This window comes from Eublepharis macularius, chromosome 7 (genome assembly GCF_028583425.1).
Source record: "Eublepharis macularius isolate TG4126 chromosome 7, MPM_Emac_v1.0, whole genome shotgun sequence".
NCBI classification, from domain to species: Eukaryota; Metazoa; Chordata; class Lepidosauria; order Squamata; family Eublepharidae; genus Eublepharis; species Eublepharis macularius.
Window position 1 is genome coordinate 17,491,942 of NC_072796.1, and position 21,480 is coordinate 17,513,421.

Below are 21,480 nucleotides of genomic sequence, written 5' to 3' on the forward strand. Positions count from 1 at the left end.
TCAAATCTGATTGGCTCCATGAAAATGTCATGGTTAGTAGGAGGAAGAGTTATTTTCAGCTGCAACAACAGAATAGACATTGACTTTGCAGCTCACAATAGAATGTGCCTATCAACTGAATGCTAGGTATGGGGGGAGGGAGTACTGGCAGTGGCCACTTTCAAGTAACTGATGAAAAGAAGATGTTCGTCAAATGTTCTCCCACTGACATTTCGGCTCAGTTCTGATAAAAAAGCCCAGCTTGAAATTCACAACGATAACAGGACACCAGGAAGGAACTGTTATAGTTCAGTGTGTAAAGGGAGAGGAGGAATCATTTGACTGGCCAAAAATAGTTGGTCATTTATATGGTTGGGTACCATATTTACTGCTTTCCTGGCAGGTCTTCATAGCAGGTTCCAAAAACAAAGTTAGTATTACTACAACATGGACTAGCCAGTCCAAACACTCTAGACAGAAATCCCAAAGGCTGGATGATGGAGGAAGATTCAAGAACACAAGAAAAGAGAAACAATTCCTCAGTTTCGGAGGGAGTTCCTCTCACAGTCTTGTGGCCATCACTGTGAAGGGCCTGGTTCTACGGAAAGATTGAAGCACTGGGCTGGTGATTCAATGCCTCAAACTTCATCAAATGGATTCCAGAGTTTTACAATGCAACCTAACTAAAAGACGGTAATAACGAAATGTAAAAGTGTCGTCTCACATCACTACTATCAGGTGAAAAACCCCAAATGATAGCCGCCTTCATAGTATAACACATTGTAAATTATATTAAATTCTGAACGCCCCTCCTGAATGCCTTACATTATCACCGTAGAAGCTGCAGACTGGGTCTAAAACGAGTCTTCCTGTATAATAATTACACTCCAAATGTCTGCTCCCTCTTCTTGTCCCCTCCCACTCACCATCCATTCCCCTCTCTATTTAGGCCATTGTGCAAAACGTGGGGCATAGGTCTTGCTGTCCACTGCTGGTGGCTAAGGCCACCATCACTTGGTACCAGGACTCTTGCGAGATCCTCTGATCTCATGAGAGTTTGGTTACTATTCTGATTATCTGAGCAAGGATGCTAGACAATGAGAAGTCCACACAGTCCCACCGGGGCATCTTTGGATACATCCTCCTGGTGATCCCTAGGAGTGGAAGACAGGTTTCCCAGTATGTCACGTGGAAAAATTCTTACTTTCCTGCATTCCTAGAGGTTCTCAAGATATGCAGACTTTCATACCTGGCCTTGTTGCACTGGTCTTGTTATCTGCAGAGGGGGCAGAATTTTGCTGTTAAATATAATTATAAATGAGAAACTGCTGAACTGGATCCAGAGGAGTTAGCCGTGTTAGTCTGTAGTTGCAAAATAGTAAAGAGTCCAGTAGCACCTTTAAGACTAACCAACTTTACTGCAGCATAAGCTCTCGAGAACCACAGTTCTGCGTGCATCTGACAAAGAGAGCTGTGGTTCTCGAATGCTTATGCTACAATAAAGTTGGTTAGTCTTAAAGGTGCTACTGGACCCTTTACTATTATGCTGAACTGGAGGATGTTTCTGTACCCTTGATTTCCCAGTAATGGAAAACATGAAAATAATACCAGCCAAGAGACACCCTTATTTACCTGACTGCAATGGCTGTGTTTATGGAATAAGCATGAATGCTTTGCAAGCAAAATGAAAAGGGAAACTTAGTCAAGTCCTTAACACACAATCTGCCAACATTTTCCATTTCTTTGGATTACCTTATTGTGGTGGACAAATTTGGTGCAATGTAAGAGGCTGCCATGCTGTGATATGACACATAACACACGATGTGTAATTTTTTTAAAAAAAAAATCATGCCCCCAAAATCAATGCATAAAATTGCGTTTCAGTATCAAAGCAACATAAACCTGTATTAGAAACTGCTCAGTACCAAGCAGGAGGCCAATTTAGAATCATCCGGTTTAAAAGTGAATAATGAGAAGAATGTGGTGTAGCTACCTATGAAGAAGAGAAAGGGGAAATAGCTGTGCTTATGTATAAAAGAGCTAATTCTGTAGCTTGAAGCCATCTCCAGAGAGACAAGCAAATGGACTGATAAAGATATTGATGCTGAGCTCAATGGGAAGGAAAGAAAATAATTCAGTTTAGGAAATTGCTTTGAGCCTCAATTCCAGATCTCTTTAAACTAAAAGCAGCTTTGCAATTACAGGAAGACTGGAAAAGCGAAGTAGAGGCCACCTGCACATCTGCTTTTTGCCCTTCTCTTTGCAAATGAATGAGAAAACTGAGCTTCTCCCTGAGAGAGAGGCACCAAATTCCTTCGGGAGCACATAAAGTGAACCGCTTGCATACTCATGCATCAGAGCTCCCCATGATAAGCAAAGCAACTAGGAATGGGATACTTTTTTCTGACTTTAGCATAGTGATTTTTTTGACTTGGGATAGCTCCATCTCACTAACTCCCTTCAATAGAAGGGAATGACTCTGTTTAGGAATAGGATAACACTGTTCATCTTGTAGGTGCTGGTTTCTCCAGCCGCACAGAATCAAGTTGCTACCTTCCGAAAATGTTTTTGTGAAGACCAGCATTGATTATCTACCATATGCATCTCAACAATAAGCTCATTTACAGTCTTGCTCTTCTTGTCCCATTCACTGAGACATAAACAGATTTCCTCCTGCCCTGGTGGCCTATCACTTCTCTCAAGCCTCGTACATAAAAAAGGAGTCCTATTTTTGTAGCAAATTAAGGAGTAAAGCTCAAAATATTTTGAAGCAGACAATATCTCCAAGTGACAAACTGATGAAGGATGAACATTTTAATGTAATCCTATGTTGGAAGGAGTGTTGGATGTTTTGCTTCCTTATTCTGGAAGTACTTTAGCCAGGGCTTTTTTTCAGCTGGAACATGGTGGAACAGAGTTCCGGCATCTCTTGAAAACGGTCACATGGCCGGTGGCCCCACCTCCTGATCTCCAGACAGAGGGGAGTTGAGATTGACCTCTGTGCCACGGTGCGGAGGGCAATCTCAACTCCCCTCTGTCTGGAGATCAGGGGGCGGGGCCACCGGCCATGTGACCATTTTTGCCAAGGGTGATATAAACTTTAAAAAACTCCCCCCTTGTTCCAGCTGACCCAAAGTGACATCATTGTGTGGTCCTGGGAGCGTGCACACACTTTGCATGTGCACATGTGGTGCCAGGGGCACCACCTCCCGCCAGGAGTTGCCCCCTGCACTGGCAACCCACTGAGTTCCACCACCTTTTTCCCTAGAAAAAAAGTCCTGACTTTAGCAATACAGTCAGAAATTTGATTTTGATTCCCCCCCCCCCCATACAACTATGAAAAGACAGCAGAAGATGCACGTCTGATAATCTGACACCTATCAACTGCAAAGCTCCCGGGGGACAGCCTGCCTGTTATAAGTCATCAAAGCCTCAATATCTGATGTGGAAGGGCATATCTACAAGGTAAACTTAGAGTCATTTAACAGGTAGGGAGTCATGCTGGTCTGCAGTAGAACCACAGGATTTGGGTCAAGTGGCACTTTAAAGACTAACAAGACTCTCAAAAGCAAATATCCTGGAAATCTTGTTAGCCACTGGACCCAAATCCAGTAGTTTAACAGGCACTCTCTTACCCAAAGGAACCCTGGGAACTGTAGTCACACAATGAAGGTAGGGATTTCAAATAGAATATAGGCAGCAGTGCCTTTATATTCATTGTTATTCTTCCTCCCAGCTTCATGCAGGGCTACCGGTCACATGGCACAGCTGTTACGAGGCACGTGGGACAAGCTCAGACATCAGAGTCTTGTGCACGACGCTGCCTGAGCTTGCTGCAGGTTCCGTACCTAAATCAAATGGCTTTTTGACTTTTCTGCAATATGCTTAACAGTTCAATTAAACAGAAGGGCAGCCCTTGTGATGAACACGCTGATTTACAACATAAAAATCGAAACACCTGAACATCTGGATCAGCTCAACTTAAAAATCAATAAAACATTTTCCTATTCCTCTGCCCCCCTCATATAGAGGGGTAACTTTCCAGTGACTCTTCAAGAGGTGTTTATATCCGGGGTGATCACTGTCTAACATACTTGTCATTGAGACCCACTAGAACTCATTGCCAATACTTCATATATTAGTTTGAAATTCAAGGCCCTTGACGTATCCTCCACTGACAAATCAATTTTTTGAATGCCCATTTATCAAGTTCGTTTCCAGACACACTTATGTACTATTGCATCATAATATACACACAGAATTCGTCTTCATCTTTAGATAGTGAAAGTGACTTAATTTTTAATACATTCTCTTGTACAACTAATGAATGCTGGCTATTTGGCACCTCACTTTAACTTCAGATGCAAAGACTTGCAAGTGAGAAGAGGGAGGGAAGTGAGAAATTAACGTAGGCAGCATGTAACTCAGAAAAACGTGGATCTGTATCAGCAATTACAGCTTAGACTCAAACATGTGCTGGCCTACCTGTCATGGATGCTATCGTACTGTTAATATGATACTGGCATGATATCATCTTTTGTGATGCAGTAGTTATAAGTGTCAGTATGTTCCAGTCTAATCTAAGCATCCATGTGCGGTTGCAGAAACTGCAACTGGACAGTAAACCAGAACAACATCAATGTGAATACAAATCCACACAGCATCTGTTTTAGAGACCTAAAGAGGCCTGGTACATTTAACTTTTTTTTGTTTGGATACCCAAAAGGTATCCAAAACTAAAGGCTCATAGTTGCATTGTGATACAGACCAACATGTGAATCAGCAACATGTGCAAACTGCTACTTATAACATGGCTAATGTCTGGAATTTCAGGACATGTATCATGCTGTATATATTGTATTGTCCTCTAATTCTTTTTATTACAAGGTTGATTGTATGCAATGTAACATTCTACAATCCTGTAATTCCTGCTTTATTGCCTGTATTATACTATGTTTTTAGTGCAATGTTCTCTAGTTTTGTGGGCTGTATGTATTATACTGCTCTTGCTGGGTTTTTTTTTAGTTTTAATCTGGCTTGGGTCTTGGTGAGAAAGGAAGACTATAAATGAAGAACATAAATAAATAAATAAATAAATATGCAGAGTTTTTGCCTTAGAGAGTAAAAGTTGGAAAAATATTCTACAACTATCTGGTCTCAAACTGTGCGTACGCATTTTGAAAAAACAGCCAAAGCATACCTATTTCTTATCTCTTGGAATCTCCTTGCACTAAATGGTCTTTTGGATCCCCAGGAAAATTTAAGACCACACTTTTCAGCTTTTGGGCACCATTTCAAAAAGGACATTATGGCTGCTCAAAGAAACGTGTTGCTAAAAATAATAATAATAATAATAAAGTATCCAGCACAGGAACTAATGCTAACAGTGAAATCCTAAGCAGAGTTTCACCAATCTAAGCCCACAATGGGGATTTCACCGCAAGTTTCACATACTAGGCCTTTACAAGAAGCAACTGTTTTAACCACTCTTTTACCTCTGAGAAACAAGTTCAGAGGTCCGGATTAAAAGGGAAAAAGCTTTCCAAAGCTAAGGATTCTGTTCTCTCTATGAGCTTAATAAAAAGATTTAAAAACTATGGCCTATGCAATTTAGATTCTTCATAAAGACCTAATGAAGTCGTCCTTTCCAGAAGAAAATGTAAAATACTTCAGAGTGTGGCACTTAATTGAAACATACAAATAAATCAATGTCCACACTAAAGGTCACTTTCAGAATTCTTCTATCTTCATTGTCTACCATGTAGAGATAATAAAATGGCAAGAGTTTAAAAAGAATCTCCCCACAGTTACACTCAGTACACCATCTATGAAAACTTCTCTTTTGCCATTGACAAATATATTTGGTGCAGAAGTTTCCCTTGGAAGAAGGAGTTGCATCCAGCTTCCCTCTACCTTAAAGGTCTTACCTTCCTCCAAAGTGAAGGGTGGCTATTCAGAAGATCAAGAACTGTTCATCACAGAGCTTTACCCTGGTCTACTGATACAACTTCTGTTTCAAGAAAGTTCCTGACTTCCCGAGAGTTAATAATAAAGGCAATGTCAAAAGGAAACCACTGCCTCACATCATTATTAGCACAACATTTCAGGAAATCTGGACTGGGCAGGCCTGAGATTGCAATGTGAAATCTGACTTTTAGCAGCAGTCATACCTTTAGCGTTTTAAAAAAAATATTTATTTTCTTTTATTTATTTGGAGTATATATATATGCCCACTTTTCTCCTGAGCATCTCAGGAACCATGGTGTTCAATAGCAGTGAAAATTTTTTTTTGATAACATACGCATATGAGAACAGCAGACAAATAAAAACATTAAAATACCAATCTAAAAACACTCTATGCCCACCCCAGCCGAGTATTACCCCTTTGCCCAGGCTCTGAAACAACAGATTACAGAAAGAATCAATCCTTTGCATCATAGAGTCGGTCTCACCTCAATCCAACCGCATTACAAAGGCTTTGAGGTTTTTTTTAAATGTTGTGACAATTTCTGCTGATTCCCCCCTCCCACTGTAGTTCAATGAGCCCCCCCATGAACAAGAGTTGGGGGAGGAGCTAATTGGCAGAATTGGACACTCCCCTGTTAAGAAAGGCGCTCAAGTTGGAAGATACAGGACACTCTTTCTTCCAATGGATGACTTCTCATCTACTGACACGGAATTACTGGATCCTGATCCAGGGGAAACATTTCCCACTAGGTGCTTGCTCAGAAAGATCTACATTACTTAGATGGTTGTAAAAAATGTTCTGCATGAGCTGACCCCCCCAGTAAAAAACAGAAAGCGTAACTATGGCTTCCACAGGACCGAGGAACTACTATGAATCCACAGGGGATGCTACACTTCCCTTTAATTTCCGAGGCAGATTGCCCGCTATTGCACAGGCGTCATGGCTACAATCATTGCCATCTAGAATATGTCCCTATGTAGCATAATTTAAGATGGCAGAGAGGATTGGTTAAGCCTTAAGAAAATTCTGCTGCTATTTTTGTATCTGCACAGGCTTGTTTTCCCACTGAGTTTGGCCCAAACACAACACCGTTGTCACCAACTAAGTGCTTTGGCACAACTACTGATTCAATGCAATGGCACAAAACAGGATGCAGAAATGTTGCCTTGGCGCTGAATTCAGGAGCACAGTGCCAAATTCTTTTTAGTGTTTAGTGGTTGGATAAGTACTGGTAGATGCCTGTGAGCTTGTACAGTCTCTTCAGCATAAGAACAAGAGACAGCATAAGAAACACCTACCCTGAGGGAAGAGAGAACGATGCAACAAGGAGCTGTTAATTGCAAAAAAGCTATTTTAAGGCTGCTGCTGCCTAATTCTGCCAAGTCTACCAATTCCTCATGGATATGCTGGGCAAAAATATATATCTGCAAGAGCAAAAAGTTGCAAAAAGAAGCTGAGAGCTGAAAGCCATTGAAGTCAGTACTCCTACACAACGGCTTGTCTTGGTTTTATTTCTATTTGAAACCATCACAACTTTAAAAACAACAACAAGAAACAGGCATTCGCTTAACCACATACATTATGCTCAAAATGGTCTCAAGGATCTCTAATATTGTTTCATAACAAATCTCAATAAACACGAGAGAGAGAGAGAGAGAGAGAGAGAGAGAGAGAGAGAGAGAGAGAGAGAGAGAGAGAGAGAGAGAGAGAGAGAGAGAGAGAGAGAGATGCTTTGCAAGTTTTCTTGTGCCAATGTAGTATTTTATAATATATTATATTATAGTGCATTGGTGATGGTGACCTGGCATTTGTCAGTGTCCCCTGAGACCTTCCAAACAGACCCTCAAGTGTACTGGGCACTCAAGGTGCAGATGTGGCCAGCCCTTGCCTATGTCACCCATAGTGTCCCGAGTAAAAGGGTGTCCTCAGTCACTGGGAATATACTGAACTCCCAATGTCTGCTGCTGGGACTGTCATCTTTTTTTGAAAGATGTCTTTTTTTAATTCAGTGTGCCCAATCTGGGCCATCCCACCGTGACCTTCTACGTGTAGTGAGCTCCCCCACTCCCATCTGAAGTGGCCATTCTTCTCTTGAAGTTGCATCAATGTCTGCCCAAGCTACACTACTGCTCATGCCTTCTTTTCCACCCAAAGCCTTCCCTTGCAGTTTGTGCTGCCCTGGCTACCTGCTGCTTTCCAAATATTATGCCACCCGCATCCATCCAAGCAAATCATCATTGTCATCACCCCCATCTTCAATTATAGCCCCTCGTTCTCACTGAGACTTAAAAGTGGATGACAAAATCCAATTTTTTTAAAAAAAACAGACAGTAAAAACCTCTAATAAACAATGCAGTAGAATTAAGATTACAGATCTAGAAAACAATGCAAACAAAAGACTGTCCAAGGCAAAAAAAATGGTCTAAGATGTAACATGCCATAATACCAAAAGGGGGGTACAATGGTAGAAGACAATGAAGTAAAAAAGGAAGTGATTCATACCAGGCAATTCACTACAATCTACCTCAAGGTTCTTCTTCTCCCCCCTTGCTGTTCCACCAAATGCCCTTGCAGTATCAGTTTGCCTCTTCCTTTTTCTTCAAGCTAAGTGGCCGCAGTGCCCATTCTTCAAGCTCCTTTGTGTGGTACTCTTTCCCATCAATTCTCCCATGGACTTTAATGTTAAACAAGGGTGCCTTTCATTGCCTCGATCTGTCTGTTATTTTGGCACTACAGATGTTCTTGGGGAGAACTACAATCCCGCTGAGTTTTGTCCATTTCAGAGAGAAACCCCAGAAGGAACATACTCAAGAAAGGAGGTGGGTATTTCCATTGAAACCAATGGGAAATAACGAAACAATTATCAAAATTATAGAAATTATAAAAAATTACAGAAAATGAAACAAAAACAAACAGCAATGAAACAAAACCATAATAAACAACCTAACAATGCAACAGTCTACTTCGGAATTAATAATAAAAATTATAGACATGAAACAAACTCCCATGCACAAGTGTAATGAACACCGAACAGGTATCTTACAAGGGCTTCTCAGAAACCTTTTGGTTCATCTTTAAAAAAGACCTGTGCTGTGCACTCTGTATTTTAATCTTATAGCATGTTCATGGTAATGAAGATGATAATTGCCACTTATTGCAAAGAGTTCCTTTTCTGTTTTTGCTATAAAAAGAAGGGAAATTAGGAACTTGCTTGGGAAAATATGGTGCAATGCTGTTTGAAGAAAGGCTACTGGACAGTTGGCTTCTTTTACCATTACAAAAATAAAAAAGATACAGTAGGGCTTTCTAACTGGAGATCTTTTAAGGTACTAGATTTTATTCTCTGCATGATAAGAAATTAATGCCAGCAGAGAGAATAAAATGCAACTTTACCTTTCGGCATAAAAGCTATGCATTCTGTATTCCAAACTACACATCTGGTAGGTTTAGAGCGGCTATTTCTGAATAATGAAACACATAATGCTAACAAGTATGATACTTAAAAAAGAACTTTACAACTAAACTTGGTCTGTTAATGTTTCAGTGTTTAGATCTTGGTAAAGAAAAAGCATCACAAAAAAAAAACATCACAAAACCCAAGGCGTTCAGACTGTCTACACTGGAGTACTGGAGAGGACTTTTCAGTTTCACAAACTGAAAAATGGTCAATATTCTTTGACATTATTAGTTCTACTCCAAAGGTGAACTTGTTTTGAGCAGATACCAGGGGTGGGCTTAGGGATTATGGGGCCCTGGCCAAAAGACCAGGATGGGCCCACTCACACACTCTTTATTCCCACTTAACCCATTCTGCCATGGGGCCCTCACAAGAGGCTAGGGAGGCCCATGAGACATGCACTGCCAGGAAAGTCATTTACAAAGGGGCCAGGAAGTAGGTAAGCAGAGGGACCAGATGCAAACATTCGTAGGTCTCACACGATTCTCTAACACTAGCAAAATTTGATCCTGTAATTTCTCAGCGAAATTGTCATTTCAGGAAATGATTTATACCAGGGCTTTTTTTCAGCGGGAATGCGGTGGAACGGAGTTCCGGCACGTCTTGAAAATGGTCACATGGCCTGTGGCCCCGCCCCCTGATCTCTGGACAGAGGGGAGTTTAGATTGCCCTCCGTGCTGCTGAGCGGAGGGCAATCTAAACTCCCCTCTGTCCAGAGATCAGGGGGCGGGGCCACAGGCCATGTGACCAATTTCTTCGAGAGCAATTTAAACTTTAAAAAACTCCTCCCTTGTTCCAGCTGACTCAAAGTGATGCCATTGTGTGGTCCTAAGTTCCATCACTGAGTTCCACCACCTCTTTTCCCAGAAAAAAAGCTGTGATTTATACACAATGTACAAAGGGAAACTTACTTAGAGAAATATGAAAATAGCTAGGGAAATATGATAAACAGGAAAAATAGGCAAAAAAATTCAAAGTACTATAAAAGAACCAAGAAAAACAGTAGGGAAGCATCAGCTTGCCGATCTTAAAGAAACTTTGTTTTTTTAATAACGTAGACCCCCTTCTGATGTCAAGTGCTTAATGCCGTATGAGACAAAGCATGCTCCTCTGTGCAAAAATCTACTTCATATTTCTCTATCTTTACCCAGCACAGCCAACATTATCTTTGTTGTTTCCTGTATTCACTTCTTTTTATAGTGCAAAGGTTGAGACTTCATAAATAAATTAAGTCAAGGAATTAGCATCCTGGAACTGTTAACACTAAATGGACATCCGTGTACTGTTTCGCAGGACAACATCTCGTTTTTGCAAACACAGAAAGGGAAGGGAGCCAGACAGTCTCTAATCATTTTCCATGTTAAACATGAAAGACATGAAGAGCATAAGACAGAAATATTTGTTTCTGAATCTGAAGTAGAATTCTACCATGAGCCACGAAAGAACAAGTATCTAAGACACTAAATTTGCTGTGCATTTTTTAAAAGATTTTAAGCACATTACAAGGAATGAACTTTTATTTTACTATGCATATTTAACCATCTGGTACCGGAAGTCTTGAATGAAAAGGTCACACCTTTTTGAATCAACCTTACTGCATTTTGTCAGTAATCTCAGTTTCAGTATCAGTACTGAATCCCAGTATTGGGGACCAAATAGACAAGACCCTGTGAGATCCATGAATGGATCTCCGGCTGTATAAATGTAAATCATAACCATGAGTGGGGCCTGAATTGGCTCAGGACCACAGCTGGGAGGAAGGGCAGTTAACCTTTCCCTGAGCAGCATCACCCTGTCCGGGGCTGCAATTTGCCTAACAGGCTGAAATAGACAAAATGGGGCAAAGAGCAGCTCCAGAGGGATGCATAAAATTGAGAAAATGCCATGGGAAGATAGGGTTAAATCTCTTCTCCCCGGCAACTGATGTTGCAGTTCATGGATCCCCATGCCCCCCAATACATGGGGGATGTCCTGAGGTTACAACTAGTTTGATTCTTACATATGAAAGAAACTCAATCCTTTATATATGACCAGGGCTTTTTTTCTGGGAAAAGAGGTGGTGGAACTCAGTGGGTTGCCCTCGGTGAAAATGGTTGCATGGCTGGCGACCCCGCCCTGCCCCCTAATCTCCAGACAGAGGGGAGTTGAGATTGCCCTCCATGCCAGTGGCGTGGAGGGCAATCTAAACTCCCCTCTGTCAGGAGATCAAGGGGCTGGGACACCAGCCATGTGACCATTTTCAAGAGGTTCCGGAACTCTGTTCCACCACGTTCCTGCTGAAAAAAAGCCCTGTATATGACTTAAAAATCTGTTATGACAAGAGACCCAGTCACATTCTCTCATTCTCAACCCTAGCTGTATGAGCTAGCAGAATCGGTGGCATTTTCCAAGAATTATTAATCTTCCCAGACGCTCAACTATTTTATGTTCTTTGTCAATGAGAAATTTGCCCTGAACGATTGAAAAATACTAACAGAGACCCTCTAATTATTTGATAGACACATATAACTTGTTCTTAGAAAAAATTTCATGGAATATTTAAGATGACACAATAATATGTATTCATGGTACTTTCTAATTTTTCTTGTTAAAAAGACATGGAAGAAGTGCTAATGAAAAGAGCACTCAAACTAAACAGTAAACTTCACTGTCCATTTGGTTTGGCTTGTTAAACATGATGTAACCGTAGAAAGAAGTAAGGTTTCACCCACCTTGGATCTTTCTGAATGCTATCAATGGAAGGTGACCTAGCCAAGGTTCCCTCAGGTGGGATGGCTGGTCCAGATTTGCTGTATGGTGATTCAACAGAAGGACAATACTGCAGCTGTCGGTAGGGGTCTGCGTAATTGGCGCCTGGGCCTGCTGCATAGCTGGCCCTCTGGAAGGTCGCTGTTGCGTTCTGTGTGCCGTGTTGACTGCCTGTGCGCTGTAAGGGTACGGAGTCGACACCAGGGGAAGATGGGGCTACGACAGGAAAGTAGGGACAAAGTAAAAAATTGAGGACCTGTTCACAGAAATGGTTAACCAGGTCTAGGCAGAGGAAAAAAATACAACACATATAAACAGGGGTTTGAAAAGAATGAGAAAAAAAGAACATTGTCATACCTGAAACCACAATGAAATACACTGATGAAAACTGTAAATAAAGCACATTTTTTTCCTGAACTGTGCTCTTCTAACTGATTGAACTATACTCAAAAATATTAGCCACAGATAAGTGTGATATGAACAACATACAAACAAAACCCACAGGTAACTTTTATGGCATCTCAGTACTCCTTGATTCCATTACCCAATTTCGAGGTCTTAAAAAAGGCTAAATTACTGCCTAATAACTCCAGAAGCACTATTTTGAAGGCCATGATAACAGATAAAACATTTTTAAAGGATTAAATATGCATGCAGATGCCCCAACATCTCCTTTATACAGCATCCTAAATGAAAATGGTCTCTCTTTTAATATATATATTGCATAAAATTCTTTCCATATATTGGATCTTCATATGTACAACATTATACTTAGAATGACACTTGCTTGCAGAAGAAGGAAAAATCAATTCAGGCTGGGGTATTACTGGCAGCATTATAATTAGGAATTTTTAAATAACTTTTTGTCCACAATTGGTAATGTGCTTTGTAACTCAGGTTTTTAAGTTAATTTCCAGTAACAATGCTTGAGGATATCAACATCAAAGTAACTTTCTTTTTTCAAATAAGGACCAATGTGCACAGCTACGGTATGGCTTTCTTGACAATCTGTGACAACAGGCTTTTATGTCACCCCAGATAGGCTTTATCAGTGGTGAAAAGATCACTGCAGCACATCAGCCTGGATCTCCCCCCCATCTTAGCATTCCACCAGAGCTTTTTGAAACATCTGTGGAGGCACGCTAAAATGGATTTGGACCTATGGGCATGTGCTTGGAATACTTTACCACAGAAACTGTCAATATACTTTGGAAAAAAGCCAACATATATTGGAAAAGGCCCAGAAAGTCAATTGGTCCTCAGCGGGTTTAAAAATGTAGTCTTCAGGAAACAATAGACTAGCATCCAACCATGCTCTAGGGTAGTTTTATTTAAATTGTTCTTTTTGAAACAATAATGACAATCCAAGACTGTAAACGTGTACAATACTTACTTGGGAGTAAATCTCATTTAAATGAGACTTGCTTTTGAGTATACATAAATAGGATCTAGCTAAAATGTAGGTTTACTACCCCTCCTTCCTCTATTATTTATCACACTTATGTATCATTCCATTCCCCTCTAATTGACTCAACTGCATGTGAAACCAAGAAAGGAGAGAGACAAGTTTTCTTCTGAGCTTTCATGTATATAGAAGAAACCTCTTGGAAATTTCCAGATTTCTCTTTTCTGTACTCACTGGAATTCATTTCAGAGCGAAACGAGACGTTTTGTGGCACAAGTCTGGTAACTGGGTCTTTGACAAAGATCTAAAATGCAGCTAGGGAGGGGCCTAATTTGGAGGGGAACACGGTGGCTGGGGAAGAGGGCTTCCGTTCTGCACTTCCTTTCCCCGTCTGCTTTTCACCAGCTGAGAATACCCAAATGCCTATTTCCTGTAGCGGAGAGGAGAGATCTGCATGTAAGAAGCAGCAGAAGGGGGAAGATGCAGGAATCCCTTGTCCCAGCCAGCCATTTTCTCATTCCAGGCCATGGCCTCCTCACATTGCTTGGCACAGACCAAAGTTCTCTTGAACTTCTTGTTTGGCTCTTACTAGACATTCATTTCGGGTTATGTTATGAAATGCTTATAAGAGGATCCCCTTTTCAAGTTACAGGGAGAATCCTTACTCATCTTGATGACCTTGGAATTGGTCTGAATTATGAAACGATTTCATTTACATTCCACAAACTAATAATTAATAGGTAGTTAACAGAAATGAAGGAAAATATGCACCTTGCCTTTTCTTGCTGCTATCATTAGAATCAAAACTTTGGGGACTAAGGCTGTATTCCTAAGAACATGTTCCTGGAAGCAAGCCCCATTAAATAAATGGGACTGATTTCTGAGTAGACCAACTTAGGGGGTTCCTAAAGTGTTATGGACACATTAAGGTATTTTATAATGGTGCCAGTCATTTCTCTCCAAAATGTAAATTTAATAGGTGCAACAGTTCCATCTCCACCCATTCATCCATCTAGACTGAAATATTATTACACAGTTGTAATAATGATTTGATATAAAAGTGCTTGGTGAAAAGTGGTAAGTGAAACTAACTGCATGTTTTCTAAATGTCCTCTGTGAGCTTGAAAAATACTACATGCTTATTTGAATACAGGCACATATGCAATCTTCTTCATGATGAAAGTTAATATTATTTTACTCCTTCCCAGTTGGGCTCAATGTTCCCTTTCTTCATGCATTTGCCATTTTTATGTATATGGAACATCAAGCTGAACTACAGAATGTACTTGTTATTTATGGCAATGGGTATGATGGTGCAATACTGAAATCCTATTGGTTAGTAGACATTCAAAAAAGAATGTAATGATATCAAGTTAGTAGTTCACATGCATGAAAATAGAAAGCAAGTATCCTGTCTTCATTTAACAATTTATATTTCACAATAACTGATCTTTCTGATGAACATCTAAAAGGATTAATAATACATACACTAGGATATGAGCCGATAACAATTTACAAAATCAATATATTCAAACAGCGATCAGCATTTCTGGAAGGAACGAGCTATAAAACGAAATGAATATATACTAAGTCACAACCAAGCAAAATCCTGGAGTTCATAGTGCATTTTTTTGCTCACAAGGTATTATTAGCAGAGATTCTAAAAATAAAGAGTTATTACAGCATCGCCGGTTGAACAGTTAATCAAACTGAAATCCTACTGAATGAGATTTTTAACTTCACATTGGATTGTGAAAGCATGAATAACCAGAAAATACAGTTGGGCACTATGAAAAAAAAATCTCAATATGGAGTAGGAAAACATCAGCAAACTTCACAAATGTTAATAAAAACTAGAAATCGTGATCTTTGTTGAGTTTTGAGACATTATTGTGGACTATGGGCAATTTCCCCCCTAGCTCTCCCAAATGACTGCCTTGAATGCAACATATGCATTGAAACTGAAAGAATGGAAATAGTATATAAAAATGAAAACCTCTAACTTTTCAAAGAAGTGCAAGGAAATTCTCTAAGTAGGCCAACCTTCGACCGTAAGTAAGTATAGGTAGTGGAGCAGCCTATGTTTGGACATTCACACTAAATGGCTTTGTACAGTAACTGAACTCAGCTTGTAACGCATAAATCAAGTTCAAACTACGCTATTTTGATGAACCAACTAAGCACGGTTTTGTGTTACATATGAAGTGAGCCAGAAATAATGAATTATTGGTGGTTCAGAAACTTTCTGAAGGACAACCCACTTCTAAACCTTCTCCACTCTTCTGGACCAATTTCCTAACTTACTATACTTTTTGGGAACTACTTGCAAAATAGCTCCACCTTACATTGCCCTTCCCCCCAAAGTAACACCAGAATGACACATCAGTCAACACTGTACAAGTTTGTATTCTATTCTTCATTTACAGTATTTCCAAATATACAGCTGTTGGAGAATCACTATGCAAAATGCCTAGGCGTGGTACCTAGCGTTGGCTTCATTTTACATAATCAACATATTCCAGGGAAATGCCAAGAAAGAACCACAGAACAAAACTAAAATAGGAACAGTACAGGGCACAGTGGAGGTCTGCATAGGAATGACAAAATTGGTGAAAATTGCCCTCGATCTTCCAGTGAGGTTTGACTCAACCCCTTCGTCCAGAAATGGGACATTTGGGTCCCTGTTCCTTAAAGTCCAGTGTATGCAACCTGTCTTGTAACAATGTTTGGGGCCTGGATGAGGACATCAAGAGCAGGAGGAGTGGTGGAGGACCAAGCAGCAAGCTGCCTCCACTCCCATGATGATATCAGTGTGGAAAAAGTAGGTTAAATTCTATGTACAGAGCTTAGGTGTGCACCCTGAGGCACCAGTTGAGGCTGGGGTTTTACTATCCTTGACCCAAAGACCCCATGGCTAGGGAGAAAGGACATGGCACAGCTCGCTCGAGTACCACTAGATGCTTGGCAAGGAGGAGCCTGAGTGGTATACAGCTTGGCTGCTCAGGGTTCAAGACCAGGTGGCCTCACCCAGAATTCAGGGATACACAGATAGAGAAGGCCTGACTCTTCTACATCCCATCAGTTGCCTACACTGTGGTTATGTATAGAGGGACTTTTGCCCTGGGGTGCTGCAGATCCTTATTTTGCTGTAAAATAAGTTGGCCCTTGATTATCCCAGCACGAGTGTGTTGGTTCTCCTTAGTCTGCATCCATCTGCCAAGAGTGGATGGAATCTTGGTCTGTTAATTTTGTCTACGTGCAACTGAAGCATCCAGGCACATATAAACATATACTTGTTTACAGAATGCAGGCTCAACTTTCAGCAGGCTAATGTTTGCAGGTATGTAAAGTGGATAAAAACTATATGACATGTTTCATGTCACATTTTGATAAGAGGACAAAAATATTATGTTTTAATTAAATGGATTAAAAAGAAAGCTGCAGTATATAGTTATACCTATGCAATTTCCACTGATTTGGGTGGAAATCAGAAGATTGCATTCTAATTTCAAAAAAGAAATAATGCTAGTAATTTGTTTGCATAACCATTTTCTTCCCTATCAGTTAAACAAACATACCGACCTCATAAATATCTTTAATAAAAACAAAGGTCTATCATAAATGCTGAATTAATACCTGAATTATTTTTTCCTAATACTTCATTTTGATATACATCATCCCTGCATACGTTATAGTGACTGCAGATACAATCTGCATATGTACATGTATACATGATTTTCTCTGTACATGTGCTGAGTAATTCTTGCATTACATTCAACATGTATATGACTGTGAACACACAATTTAAACCTCACATTTATCCTGGACATTAGTACTCAGTTTTATTTTTAAAGTGAATAGATGTTGGTTCTTTCTTACAAACAGATGTGCAAACATGCAGAATGTATGTTAGGTCACTACTGTAATGTACGGTAGCGATTTTATACCAGACTATTGTCATTTTAGTCTCAAAAAGGACCCTGATTTGCAGCAAGCAAATGCCAATCGTGAGCTGTTTTAGAACTTGCCTAATCTTTCTCTCTTTTTTTCTGGACACATCATGTTGTCTTTGTCCTGAATGAGCTAAATGCTCTTCAATATTTTTCAAGTTGAGGATTTTTCTGGTTTCAACAACCTAAAACAAACAAAAACTAAACCCTAGACCCAGAGAAATTCTATCATTTAGTTCCCTCTCTAAGGTTTCAATTATAACACATCACCTTATCTTTTCTTTACTAGATTTCTTCTTGGCTTTAAAGCTATCTGTGTCATTTTAGGCCATCTTTTAAATTATCTCAGGCCCACAGCCAAAGAGGACGAGAAGGCTAATAAGATGGAATGAAGCTCCCCACTGACTATATTCTTCATAGAAATTAGAGTGACATCTTCCTATTTTAGCTTTAATTAACTTAATGAAAGTTTTGTATTTCCAAACATAAACATTTCTTAAGAAGTCAAGTGTTCATATGATGACTCAATATCGTTCCTTCTTATTTCAACAACAATGAAAGTATATCTCATTTTTGTTGAAATACATATTCAGTAGAGGCGGGCATGAACTGAAATACAAACCAAAATTTGTCACGAACAGGGCTGATTCACGGTTCGTGAACCAGCAGTTTGTCACAGCCCATTTCTGATGAACTGCCATGAACTTTAGGCCAGTTCATTCGGTTCGTTTTTTAGTTCATCACTGTAGACAGCCTGACGCCAATCAATCAGTTTCCTAGGCAACGGGGGGGGGATGGGCTTTTGGCAGCCCCTGAAGTGACCTTCTGCTGCCCCAGAAGTGACATTTTCACGAACCAAACAAACCAGTTCGTGAAACGAGCATGTTGATGAAAGTTTGTGGTTCGTGAAATGCGATGAACCACGAACTGCATGGTTTGCTATTTTCCTAGTTCATGCCCATCTCTAATACTCAGTCAATAACTAGTTAGGATGATTAAAAACTCTTTTCATTGACTAAAAATGAAGGTGTTCCAGTTAATCAGATAGTCAATTTTTAAAAGAAAATAAATTATTCTTTAATACAAAAACTTTCTAAACTCCTGGATGGCAGACTTCACCTTGAGAAGAGGCATTCCTTCTTCTGCCACATATGAGGGAATGCCTCTTCTAAAACTGAACATTTAAAAGAAAACAAAGCCTTTTCTTTATAATAGTCATACGATTACTCAAAAAAGGCTGCAGTCGTATGTCGACTTGAGAATAACCCCAATAAATTCTGTACAAGTTACTCTTGAGTAAAAGTTCATAGGATCATCTGTACATACACTTGGCTGCTATTCAGAACCATTAATATTGACACAAACAAGAGTGTCCATTTCTAGAATAAGTGCAGCCAGGCAATACTCTTCAGATCAAAATCCTGCATTGCAACCTATATAAATATAAACATGGGTGTGACCAATAAGCCAGGTTCACATTTTGAAATCCGTGTATCCCAGTGGTATGCCAATGGTTACACTACAGAACCATGTAGGGAAAAACTGTCCCAAAGTTTAGTACAGATTACCAATTCTGACAGTTTCTAAATAAACTATGAGTATGTGTTATGGACCGTGGCAAATCTGAACATCATGTGTATTCATAAAGGAGGATTCTGCAGGCACAGTAGTCAATGTGTTCCAGTTCACAGGAGTAAATATCAGTTCATACAGGAATAAAATACAGTAAATTGGTAAAATATGGGAAGCATGCTTACTAACAGGCCTGTTTTCTGCCTCAGGTTTTGATTCTGGTCTGTTGGTCCACATTGCTAGGTTACTGTCTTAATCCTGTCCCCTTGGACTGAGCATTCAGATTCTACCTTTCCTGTCTTTTAGTTAACTTCACCTTGAGGTTGCTCCAAGACGTATATCCCAGCTATGGGCCCAATGATCCCCTACTACTCTGTGACAAAATGTAATCAGTGCCTGTTCTGAATTCCATATGCTCCCCTGCTCACTCAAAACCAAAGTTTTTTCTCTCAAGAACAGAAAAGGTCTCAATTCTGCTGATTACCAAATATGCTACGATGATACCTTCTAACTAGACCACCTGCTGGTTCACTTCCTTCCCCCTCCAAATCCCTTCTAAGCCAAAAGGACATTATTTCATTAGGAGTGGGATTTAAAGAAATACGTACACAGTTGTGATTGACTGAACACAATTAGCTGTGTATCAACAAATATTTATACTTAAGAGCATATCCAAGCTCCCATTTCCAGACAGGCCACTGGTTAGATAAAACACTACTCTATGGGTTAAATTAATCTGGTGACTAGTTCCTTCTGACGCAGTTTATCTTCTGCATCATTATCCCTGATGAGTAATAAAGCACATGACATCCCAAGTTTTTTAAAATAGTTATGCCTAGCATAAACAAAGATTAACTACCTTCCATATAAGCCTTATATTTTAATTGAGATAATGATTGCACACCACTTTGTTTATATACTATTTACGGGGTTGTCATAACCACGTATTTTGCGGCCTGAGCATAAATTGCAGAATTGGATCTGAAATACACTGTAAAATTGTTGATTTCAAAATGCAGGTGGGCAATTACCAGTTTGGATACTCTCCCAATCACCACCCTATCTGTACATACAAACTTAGCGTCTGAGGGAGGAGGGTTCTAGTCAAGCCTCATCTCCTGACAGGCTAACTTTCTATGTACAGACAGTTTTGGGGGAGGCAGAATGACTCGTGACTCACTCGTCACTGGAATGGTACAGTCTACCAAACACCCCCCCCCAACCTGTATCATGTGATTATCCCAGAATGTATCATGTTTACATTGAATGACAATGGTGATCTAAGTAAATTGGGTTGGAAAAAGTTGGGCAGGACTGAATTTACATCATATGAAACAGTTAATATTTGCAAATTACACTCCTGATTACAAAAGGTGGGAAAGAGAACAAAACAAGTGTGTCTCTCTGCCCCCCCCCCATCCATCATTTTGGATATACTTTTCATCATCTGAGCCCATTTTTTGACATTTATGTGCTTCTTCAATTGAACTGATATGTGATTAAAACTTTTTCTGCTGTAAATCAGCAGTAAACCTTCATCCAGTTACAGCAAAATTATAGCTGTGTAAAACCAGTAGCTGAATCATAATCTCCATCTAAGTCTAAATACGCTGATCAAAGGGGAAAAAAAGAACCATAGAATTTCTGAGACCTACTTACTTAAAACAGGAGTAAAAATTCCTACTGCTTTAATGAAAAACATTATTCACAATTCTTGGTTCATAAAGATATTCCCTAGTTAATTATTTTATTTACCATGGAAGATACTTATGATTCACTGGAACTCTCCTGCTATATTAGATTTATAAACCTGGGCATCTTTACTACATCTACAATAGCGGGCGTGCAGAAATAAGGATATGGTCAGCCTCTAGTTTAATTTAGCTAAAAAACCTTACACCCCAGAGCAAGGAAGCAATGCTCAAATGTGTGATTTGCAAGCAGTGTCAAGTTCTGTTGTGGGGTCAGCAGGAACTGAAAATTATCTCAATTCTTGACCACCCCCATGATAAACCCATAAGGCTACAGTAGAGTTGCCATGCCCTCCCTGACAATTACTGGTGATTTGGGGAGCTGTTGGCAACTTACTGTTTTGTACACATGCTTTGCGGTGCCCTACAATGATATCACTTCTGGAGCAACTCGGAAGTGATGGGTGTCATACCAGGGCCAATTCTTTAGGGATCAGCACAAAACACAGCAGCTGACTCCTAAAGCTGTCATTTCCAGACCGCACTGGAAGTTACGTCATTGGGGGCCACAGTGTGCACGCCCCTCTATTTCCCAAGTCTGCCTCCTCCTGCTAATCAGCTGGTGATTGGTGGGCAGAGGGATTGCTGGGAGATTGCCCACCATCAGTGGGCACATGGCATCCCTACGCTAGAGGCTATGCTGCATGGCT

At 40.1% G+C, this 21,480-nt stretch overlaps 1 protein-coding gene across 1 annotated transcript in view; it reads right to left on the bottom strand.

Annotated features, from left to right (window-relative positions):
- The window catches only part of CTNND2 (catenin delta 2), a 303,251-nt gene that overhangs the window by 228,703 nt on the left and 53,068 nt on the right, over window positions 1–21,480 (bottom strand). The window contains exon 3 of the mRNA XM_054985091.1: window positions 12,116–12,368. Within this exon, the coding sequence (XP_054841066.1) occupies window positions 12,116–12,368 (253 nt within the window). The remainder of the gene's footprint in view (window positions 1–12,115; window positions 12,369–21,480) is intronic.